Source organism: Rhincodon typus, chromosome 3 (assembly GCF_021869965.1).
Source record: "Rhincodon typus isolate 14 chromosome 3, sRhiTyp1.1, whole genome shotgun sequence".
NCBI classification, from domain to species: Eukaryota; Metazoa; Chordata; class Chondrichthyes; order Orectolobiformes; family Rhincodontidae; genus Rhincodon; species Rhincodon typus.
Genome location: NC_063334.1, coordinates 98,129,351 through 98,140,625, shown reverse-complemented (window position 1 = coordinate 98,140,625; position 11,275 = coordinate 98,129,351). Strand labels below are relative to the sequence as shown.

Sequence of the window (11,275 nt, the reverse complement as noted above, 5' to 3'; positions counted from 1 at the left end):
GTATCCGCTGTTCCCGTTGTGGCCTCCTCTACATCGGGGAAACCAAGTTGAGGCTTGGGGACCGCTCTGCAGAACACCTACGCTTGGTTCGCAATAAACAACTGCACCTCCCAGTCGCAAACTATTTCAACTCCCCCTCCCATTCCTCAGACGACATGTCCATCCTGGGCCTCCTGCAGTGCCACAACGATGCTACCCAAAGGTTGCAGGAACAGCAGCTCAGTTTCTGCTTGGGAACCCTGCAGCCTAATGGTATCAATGTGGACTTCACAAGCTTCAAAATCTCCCCTCCCCGTACAGCATCCCAAAACCAGCCCAGCTCGTCCCCGCCTCCCTAACCTGTCCTTCCTCCCACCTATCCCCTCCTCCCACCTCAAGCCCCACCCCCATCTCCTACCTACTAACCTCATCCCGCCCCCTTGACCAGTCCGTCCTCCCTGGACTGACCTATCTCCTCCCTACCTCCCCACCTACACTCACCTTTACTGGCTCCATCCCCGCCTCTTTGACCTGTCTGTCTCCTCTCCACCTATCTTCTCTTCTATCCATCTTCTATCTGCCTCTCCCTCTCTCCCTATTTATCTCAGAACACCCTTCCCCTCCCCCATTTCTGAAGACGGGTCTAGGCCCGAAACAACGTCAGCCTTCCTGCTCCTCTGATGCTGCTGGGCCTGCTGTGTTCATCCATCTCTACCCCTTGTTATCTAAAGTTCTTGGGCAGTCAGGTAACCTGCACTGGAACATGTGCATTACCTTAGTTTGGTGTGAATCACTCTCATGCCAAATCAATTATCCTTCATAAGGATGGTTCTTCCTTTTGATATCCTTGCTTTTGATGAGTTGCCTGCTATCTTCAGCAAGTCAGCAACAGCCCCAACATAGCTGCCACCTGCCTTTCTCGCAGGCTCCACCTCGGCAGTTCCTGCAATTGGCACCACTAATTGGACACTGAACTTGCTTCCTGCCCGTTAGACACATGCACATTCAAGAATTGCATCACATGGGCAATGCAGTTGAAGTGTAAGGTCAGTACTCAGATTCATCTCTGTTTCAGGTTCCCCACCTCGTTTCGAAAATTTTGCCCCTGGTTACAAGGTGGCCAACGTTGGGAATTAAGTATTTTACAATACGCAGCATTTGGAAAACTCAGACAGAATGTAAAAGGAGGAGATCATTTGGAAAGAAATGGTGAGCAGGAATACAAGGAAAAGGCAGGAAATTGACAATAGGTAATAAAAGCAGTGCAGGCATGATGGGCTGAATGGCCTCTTTCTGTGCCATGACAATTCTGTGAGTCTGTGAATTAAATTCAGTATTTTTACATGAATTTAGTGAAAAAGCAAACACTGATTGGAAAATTTTATACTGTGCAAAATCACATCTGCTTTTTTTATTTCCAACAGTGGACCAAAACGGGACAAGGATATGCTTTAAAGCAGGGACTGAGAAAGGAAATGCTGCACTTTGCTTGATTCAAGGAGTGTGGAAAGATGCTTGACGCTCAGAGGTACTATGTGCGTTCACCCCGAGAGACAGTCCATTTGATTTTCAATTGGCACCAGTTTTGTAGGCCTGGAGTCATCAGCATGATGACAGCTCTCTGATTGGCTGCCAGGCAGTGGACTGTTCGTGTGTAAACAGTCACAGAAAGTCTCTAGATTACAGGAGACAGTATCTCTCTTTTATCTTCTTTCTGTGATGAAGTAATCCTGAACTGAAAGATAACCAGCTATGCTTTCCTACTATTTGCAATAAGTTATTGCCTTTGATGGGTGACTGAGAAGCTGGATAATTGATGTGTCAACCCTTCTCTGTGTCTTCAGCAAAGAACTGAAAGGACTTGGACATGAAGTTCAGAGATCAGAAGGACTTGGAAGAATGACTGGTGCTATTGAACTGCTGTTACCCAAATAGGAATAGTTGACAGGTTATAAGCAGTGGAGTTCCACATGGATAAGGCCTCAGCCTCATCTGAGAAACATAGGTGCATTTAGACTAGAGACACATGTTAGCACACAGGTACAGCAAATAATTAGGAAGGCAATTGGCATGTTGTCCTTTATTGTATGGGTTTGGGCAGTAAGGATATGGAAGTCTTGCTACAATTATGTAGTAATTTGGTGCAATATTGCTTGAAGTGTTGTGCACAATTTGCATAGAATCATGTAATCCATACAGTGTGGAAGCAGGCCATTCAGCCCATCAAGTGCACACCAATCCTCCGAAGAACATCCCACCCAGACCCACACCCTTACCCTATCCCTGTAACCCTGCATTTCCCATGTCTAATCCACCTAACCTGCACATCTCTGGACACTACAGGCAATTTAGCATGTCCAATCCATCTAACCTGCACATCTTCAGACTGTGGGAGTAAATTGGAGCACCCAGAGGAAATCCATGCAGACACAGGGAAAACATCCAAGCTCCACACTGACAGTAGCCCAAGTGTGTAATCGAACCTGGGGTCCCTGTAAGGCAGCAGTGCTAACCATTGAGCCACCATGCTGCCCGTATATCCATATCAGTATCTCCATATCCATGCAATGTAAATGGAATAGCCATAGTATGCTAGATTGATTCATGGGATAAAAGTGTTGAACTCTGAAGTGCTATGGAGTAAATTGGCCTATACGCTCTGCAATTTAGAAGGCTGAGAGGTGATCTCCTTAAATTATACAAGACTCTAACAGAGATTGACAGGGTTGAAACTGAAAGTTTGTTTCAGGGGCACAGTCTCAGAATGAAAGATTAATCATTGAGGACTGAGGCAAAATTTATTGACTCAGAAGGTTGTGAAATTTGGTATTGTCTACCCCAGGCGGTTGAGGGTGCTCTACTGTTGAGTATACTCAAGGCTAACATAACTACAATTTTACTCTCAGAATCAAAGGATATGGGAGCTAGTGGGAAAGAGGAGTTAAAGCATAGGATTAGTAACGGTCACACTAATGGCTTGACATGCTTATACTCCAACTCCTATTTCTTCTGTTCCTTTCAGATATGCATATAAAACAAACAATCAATCACACACTTCACCCAACATATACGTACAAAATATCAATGCGCTCCTCTGTCTCTACTCCTCAGATAGTAATTTCTGCATGTTATAGTTAATACACAGAAATGTCATTGCAATTATATAGAATTAAATAGGATTTCCAGGAAAGGAGTAGACCATTCTTCTGCTACTACCTCCCCTTGCCCAGACTACATTCATTCCAATTTATCAAATTGTACCAACATAACTTTTTATTCCTTTCTCCCCCAACTGAAGGATCTGTTTCCATGCTGTATGACCCTATGACTCTCGTTGGCTACTTTCTGCCTAATTATACTGAGGACTAGGACACATGAGCAGAGATGTACTGTTGAGGCTGTATAAGGCCTGGTCAGATTGCATTTGGAATATTGTAAGTAATTTTGGCCCAATATCTCAGGAAAGATGTGTCGATATTGAAGGGGGTCCAGAGGAAGTTTACAAGAATGATCCCGGAGATGAATGGTTGTCATATGAGGAGCAGTTGAGGACTCTGGGTCTGTACTCAATGGAGTTTAGAAGGATGAGGGGGCATCTGATTGAAACTTACAGAATACTGGAAGGCCTGGATAGAGTGGATGTGAAGAAGATGTCTCTACCGATAGGAGAGACTAGGACCTGAGGGCACAGCTCAATGTGAAAGGATGGCCTTTTGGAACTAAGATGAGGAGGAATTTCTTCAGCCAGAGGGTGGTGAGTTTGCAGAACTCATTGCTGCAGAAGGCTGTGGAGGCTACATCACAGTGTATTTAAGACAGAGATAGATAGGCTTTTGAATCGTAAGGTGGTCAGGGGTTATGGGCAGAAGATAGTAGAATGGGGTTGAGAAATATATCAGCCACGATCGAATGACAGAGCAGAATCGAAGGGTTGAATGGCCTAATTCTGCTTCTACATCTTATGGTTTTATAAATGCTTTAAAAACTTTTTTCTACCTTTCCTCTTATCAAAAATCAGAAATGGCATATAAACATTACATTCATTAATAAATAGACCACACACACACACACATACATACACACACACACAGTAATATGATAATATGCAAGATATTTGGAAACCAAATGAGGTAATAATGAGATAAAGGCTTTAATAAGATACTGATTATAATCTTTTCAATGGAAGTTCTGCGCAGTAAAATCCTCAGTGCTCTTGTAGTGCAGTGGAAGTGTACCTACCTCCAGCCCAGGAGGCCCAGGTTCTAAGTCCTACCTGCTCCGGGGGTGTATCATTACATGTCAAAACAGGTTGATCTAAAAATATCTGTAATTAATGCTTCAAAAGCTCTGTCATGGTCTGATAATATGATATTGGATCTTACCCAAATCCAGCGAAGAATCGGCAGAAGAGGAAGAGCCCATAGCCCTGGACGAAGGATGAAAGAAAGGCGAAGAAACCATTGATGGACATACAAATGATGAGGGATTGGCGTCGGCCAATCTTGTCTGCTAGACCACCCCAGAAAAAGGCCCCCAACATCATCCCAAGGTACACTATACATCCTGTAATAAAACACAGATAGCCTTGGTTTAGTCATGGCTACCAAATATCACCTCAGCAGGGAATGTTTTTAAAACTACTTTGTACTTTCAATGCCTTCATAAAGCTTCATTGTTGCTGCACAGTTGGGTTGTCTTTATAACTGTAAATTGTGTCAGATGCAGCAGGTATCTTATAGAAATTTGATTTTAGTTTTTATTCATCTGTTTTCATTCAGAGGAATTATTTCATGGGTTTTCTAGACTGTATACATTTCATTCACCCTTTTATCACAGAATTCCATAGTTCACTGTCACCCTATTCACTCAGCTAAACTGATTGATTGGATGACAATGCAAGGTATAAGACTCTCCACATGTTTACAGAGAACCATTGCAACATCAAACATAGGCAGCCATTTCATTTTGTTACTTGTAGTAACTTTCCAGATTTAGCATCAATAATCAGTCTTTTACCTTAACTACTGAAAAGAATCCCTAAAATCTGGATTGGAATGGAAAGCTTAGAAGGAATTTGCCATTGATAGGCAACAGGAGTTAGTAATTCCAATTCTTCAGTAGTCTATTCCCAGCCGTATAGTGAGAGTGATAAATAGACACAAGTTCATTGCTGGTGGAAGTCAAGCATCTATACATGAAACACAATGGCTTTTTCAGTATTACATTCTTTCCAGCTTTTCACTTGTGAGCCTGAAATATCTTTCTAAAGCTTCTTGACTCACTCACCATATGGGTGCAGGGGGACTCAGAAGAGAAAAGACACAGATACCACAGACAGTGGATAAAAATTTCTCTCATCAGAGGTTGCAGGTTTTTCCTCCAGCTTATAGACACTTCAAAGGCTAGGATATCTGACTGACAAGTGACATGAGATTTCCCTGCTCCACAGGACACAGCACTTTGCTCTTATTATCTTTCACTCATGGGGCAGCACCTTTTCCCAAGACACACTCATGATGTAAACCTGTTATACCTAGCCTCCAACCTCTCACACAAATTAAATCATTTCTTTCCCAGTTTCTCATTAAAGTCTAAATTATGCAGGGGCATCATTAATCTTCAACAGTTCCTTGAAAGTGGAGTCCCAGGTAGACAGGATAGTGAAGAAGGCATTTGGTATGTTTTCCTGTATTGGTCAGTGCATCGAGTATAGGGGTTGGGAGGTCATGCTGCGGTTGGACGGGACATTGGTTAAGCCACTTATGGAATACTGTTTGCAATTCTGGTCTCCCTGCTATAGGAAGGGCTGGGACTACTTTCACAGCAGCATCAGAGGCTGAGGGGTGACCTTATAGGTTTGTAAAATCATACGGAGCATAGAAAGGGTGAATAGACAAGGTCTTTTCGCTGGGGTGGGGGAGTCCAAAACTAGAGGGCATAGGTTTAAGGTGAGGGGGGAAAGTTTTAAAAGGTGCCTAAGGGGCAACATTTTCATGCAGGGGTGGTGCATGTATGGAATGAGCTGCCAGAGGAAGTGGCGGAGGCTGGTACAATTACAACATTTAAAAGGCATTTGGATGGGTATATGAACAGAAAGGGAATTAAAGGGATATGGGTCAAATGCTGGCAAATGGGACTAGATTTATTTAGGATACCTGGTTGGCATGGACGAGTTGGACCAAAGGTCTGTTTCCATGCTGTACATCTCTATGACTCTAAGTACTAAATCACTCTTTCAACTCTAAATATCTCACGGAAACTGGTGCACCAATAGATTGGACATGTACAATATGTTGAATTAAGAGTAAGATCTAAAGGAAGACATTCATCAAAATACATTGTAACTTCCTTAATGGACGGTTTTCTTCTCCCTTATTCATTATTAAGTACAGTCTCCAGTAAGGAAAGTTACTAACAATAGTTTTGACTTTCCCCATATTACTGATTTGTTGGTTATTCTGGGGAGAGTGTAGATCTGATGCAATTTAAGAAACTATAGGCCAGTTAACCTTAACATCTGTCAAATGGAAAATGTTGGAATCTATTGTTAAAGGAGGGCACTCAGAGAATCTCAAAATGATCAGGCACAGTCAGTGTTCTTTTGTGAAAGAAAAATCATGTGGTGTAGTGGTAACATCACTGGATTTATAATCTAGAACACCAGGCCAATGTTCGGAAGACATGGGCTTGAATCCCACCATGGCAACTGATGGAAATTAAATTCAATAAAAATCTGGAATTCAAAATGCTAGTCTAATGGTGACCATGTGCCCATGAGACCATAAAAAATGGGAACAGGAGTATAATGTTCAGCCCCTTGAGCATTTAACAGGGTCATGGCTGATCCGATGTTCCTCACATCCACTTCTCTGCCCTTTCTCCTACTGATCAAGAATCTATCTGTCTCAGCCTTAAATATTCACAAGGACTCTTCCTCTACAGGTCTCTGTAGCAAGGAATTCTAAAGACTCTCAACCCTCTGAGAAAAGAAATTCCTCCTCATCTCAGTCTTTATTCTGAAACTATGTCCTCTGGTCCTACATTCTCTCATGAAGGGAAACATCCTCTCAGCATTTAACTTGTCAAGCCTTTTAAAAATCCCATGCCTTTCAATGAAATCACTTCTAATTCTTCTAAATTCCAATGAGTAGAGTCCCAACCTGTTTAACCTTTGTTTATAAGATAACCTCTCCATATCTGGGATCATCCTAATGAGCCGTCTCTGAACTGCCTGCAATGAAATAATATCTTTTCTTAAACAAGGAAACCAAAACTGCTCACGGTACTTCAGATATGGCTGCAAGATTGCTTATTGTCATGACAATCCACCTGATTCACTAATTTCCTTCATGAAAAGAAATCTCCTATCCTCACTTGGTCTGACCTACACATGACCCCAGAGCCAGAGCAATGTGGTCAACTGTTACCTGGTCTCTGGGCAATAAGTGCTGGCTATGCCAACAACACCTACATCACATGAAATCATTTTTAAAATGATTAGATTTCTTTGAGAAAATAACAATCAACATAGATAATTGGGAACATATACATGTGGTGTACTTCATTATTAAAGGTTACTACACAAAATAAGCATTTGTAGTTAGGGGAAAACATATTAGATTGATTGGTTAACCAACAGGAAACAAAAATAGGGATAATTGTCTCATTTTCAATGTGGCATGACATAAACACTGGAGGGTCACAGAGTTCAGTTCAGGGTCCTCAACTACTTATAGATATATCAATGACTTGGATGGAGGGACTGAATACGAATAAATAAGGATTCTGCAAAGGGATATAAATGGGCTAAGTGAGCAAATGAACAATTGTAATATGGAATGTAATGTGAGAAAATAGAAACTTCTCCAGTTTGGCAGGAAGAATAGCAAGTCAATATATCATTAAAAGGGTTAAAAACACTTTACCCATGTGCTCTTGTTGGTGAGGTGGACAAAAGTGACACAGAATTGGATTTGTGGTTCAACTCAATGTTATTCAGAAAATATTCCATATTAAGAACACTGTGACCATTTCCCAAATTTCCACAATATTTACTCGCTATCTAGCTTTTTCTGTTTAAGAAAGGATATTATCCACAACGATCCAGGTGTTTGAGATGGGCCGTTGGAATCTCCTTCCTCTTTAATGTGTGGCTGGCTCTTTCCACGAAGGTGGACCTCGCAGGTCAGGGCAGATCTTCTCCTGGATTGCTGCTCGGTCTTCTGCCATGAGACTTATTGCAAGTCTTCACTGAAGGGGTAGTTTCCAGGTTTCTGTTTTTATCCCCACCATTCGTAGGCCTTCCTGAATATTCCGTGGCCTTTGGACAATGTGGTCATGGGCTGGGTTCAAAGCATCCAATCGGGTCGGGTCAACACCCTTCACTGCTGCCATGCTGGGAGGTTGTAAAGTGCATGTCCTCTGGCACTGGCTGGAAGTCAAGGTTCTGGAGAGTCTGATTAATATTCCTTGGGCTGGTTATACTGGTTACCCCTGAACCTTTGTGACCTCTTTGACCTTGGTTTCCACTATAGCTGATAGCTATCGGCTGCTGTCTAATTTATTTTGGCCAATTTTCTGTCAGGTCCGATTTTTGTTGTGGGTCAATTTAGAATATCCAATTTTGGGCCCATGGCCACTTGACCACAGTCTTAAGGGGACTCCTAATTCAAGGATCATGGGGTCAAGTCTCACCTTAGGCAATGGGACTTTTCTTAAATATTCTCAAATGACTTTATTTATTCCAAAATGTATTCTTAAAATAAATCATACAATCAGATCTCCGCTAGGTTTATTGGATATTGGGAATCTTATTTACTGAAGTTTTCTGTTTATAGATCATTATTCACCGCATCATGAGACGCAGGTTTTATAGGGAGAGCAGTTGATAAATGGAATGCAGACTAGATACGAGGAATTGCTGTTAGTTAAAGTTTTGACAGGACTAGGAAAGGGTAACTTGAGATTTATTGTTAGGTCCTGTCAAGCCAGCTTGTCTGTTTTAATATAAGCCAGTGACGCTCCAAAACCCACAGTCTGTAACTGTGAAGACGCAGGAAGAGTTCCCATAATGCTATGGTATATATAAGCACAATCATATAAATACTCTGCCTTCATCTCTGTTTACTCCTTCTCCTTCCTTGGGATTCCGAACAGTACCTTATGAATATACAGTTGAAATGTTAAACACCATGTCACAGTCTAGAGTCCACAACAGCAAATTAAACTACTATTCTATAGGCTAAAATAATAACTTATTATAATAAAATGTTTCCAAAAGCTAAAGAGAAATGGAGCATCGCTATAAACAGCATTTGAAATACAAAGAACAAAGAACAAAGAAAATTACAGCACAGGAACAGGCCCTTTGGCCCTCCAAGCCTGCGTCGATCCAAATCCTCTATCTAAACCTGTCGCCTATTTTCCAAGGATCTGTATCCCTCTGCTCCCTGCCCATTCATGTATCTGTCTAGATACATCTTAAATGATGCTATCTTGTCCGCCTCTACCACCTCCGCTGGCAACGCGTTCCAGGCACCCACCACCCTCTGCATAAAGAACTTTCCACGCATATCTCCCTTAAACTTAGCTGTCTAAAATCCTCTATCATGTGTGATTTATGAACGGGAGCAAGGAGTGGCATATAGTTAAATAGTACATTCAGGAAATTGATGCCTCAAGACCCTGATTTGCATTAATTCACATGGAAGCTTTACCAGACAATACTCAACAGGAAGTTGGGAACTTTAGAACTGGTGCAGACTCGGCTAAAAGAACTGGACATTGTTTTGCAATTGCCACCATCAGCTTTTTGGGTGCAAAATGGGATAGTAAAGAGACAGAGATGTATTTTGCTGTCTCACTGTAGAATATAAAACAGTACAGCATTGGAACAGGCCCTTCCGACTACTATGTATGAGCCAACCATGGCCATCTTCTCTTTTTTTAAAAGGTCTTAGTAAAGGTGGCTAATGATGTAGTATATGAGTTGTTAAATTTCCAGAATTCCCCAGATTCTGTAAACTTCATCAAACTGAATAGAGGAAAATCTAACTCCTCTATTCAAGACGGGAGAGAGACAGAAAACCGGAAACTGTAAGTCAGCTGGCTTGATATTCATTGTGTGGAAGGTGTTAGTTTCAATCATGAACGATGTTATAATTTGGCACTTGGAAAAATTCAAGAGAATCGGCAAAGGTCAGGACGGTTTCATGAAAGGAAAAGCGTTCATAACTAATTCTTTGGAGTAGTAATATGAGCTGTGAATAAAGGGAAGCTTATTGACATAGATTTCTAGAAGGCATTTGACACTTTACCCCTTTGCTTATTAAGAATTTATCTATAAAAATATTCAAAGATTCTATCTTCATCACATTTTAAGGAATAGAGTTTCAAAAACTCACGATCTTCTGAGACAATAAGAAAAATCTCCTTATTTCTGTCTTAAGTGGGTGAATTCTAATTTTTAAACAGCAAACTCCTAGTTCTAGAATCTCCCACTGGGGGAAGCAACCTTTCCACATCCACCCTGTCACGTCCCCCCAGGATCAAATATCAGATCTTTCTTTCTCAAATGGATACAAGCGTAGCTTGTTCAGTCTTTCCTCATAAGACAACCTGTTCATTCCAGGTATTAGCTCAGTAAACCTTCTCCAAACGCACTTACGTCTATCATTAAATAGGAGAAAAATACTGTACACAGCATTCTGGATGTAGTCTACTGCCTTATATAAGGCAAGCATAGTCTCTCTATCTATGTGTTCAATTCCCTTCACAATACACCACAATATTCTATTTCCTTTCCTAATTACTCACTCTACTTGCATATTCATCTTTTGCATTTCATACATTAAGACATCCATATCCTTTTTTTCTTTTTCAGAGCTCTGCAATCTCACATCATTTAAATAATTCTATTCTTCTGCCAAAATTGAAAATTGAAAATTTTCCACATCATACTCCATTTGTCAGATCTTTGCCCACTCACTTAAATAATTTAGGAATTAGGTTTTATTGTCATGTGTGCCCAAGTACAGAGATTCAGTGAAAAATATACAATCATCACTCCTGGCGCCATCTTAATACAAGTACTCAGTACAAAATCTTAGGCACAAGTAGAAAAGTAAAGAAATAAGTTAAAAGTATAACATTACAATAAAGTTGTAAATGAAGTTAAATTCAAAATTACTTAGAGATAGCAAGAACTGTAGATGCTGGAGCCAGAGATAACACAGTGTGGAGCTGGAGGAGCACAGCAGGCCAGGCAGCATCAAAGGAGCAGGAAAGTTGACGTTTT

General features: G+C 41.2%; 1 protein-coding gene across 1 annotated transcript in view; it reads right to left on the bottom strand.

The window, feature by feature from the left end:
* sv2ca (synaptic vesicle glycoprotein 2Ca) overlaps positions 1-11,275 on the bottom strand; it is a 179,537-nt gene that overhangs the window by 64,497 nt on the left and 103,765 nt on the right. The window contains exon 4 of the mRNA XM_048595034.1: positions 4,362-4,542. Coding sequence (XP_048450991.1) covers positions 4,362-4,542 — 181 coding nt within the window. The remainder of the gene's footprint in view (positions 1-4,361; positions 4,543-11,275) is intronic.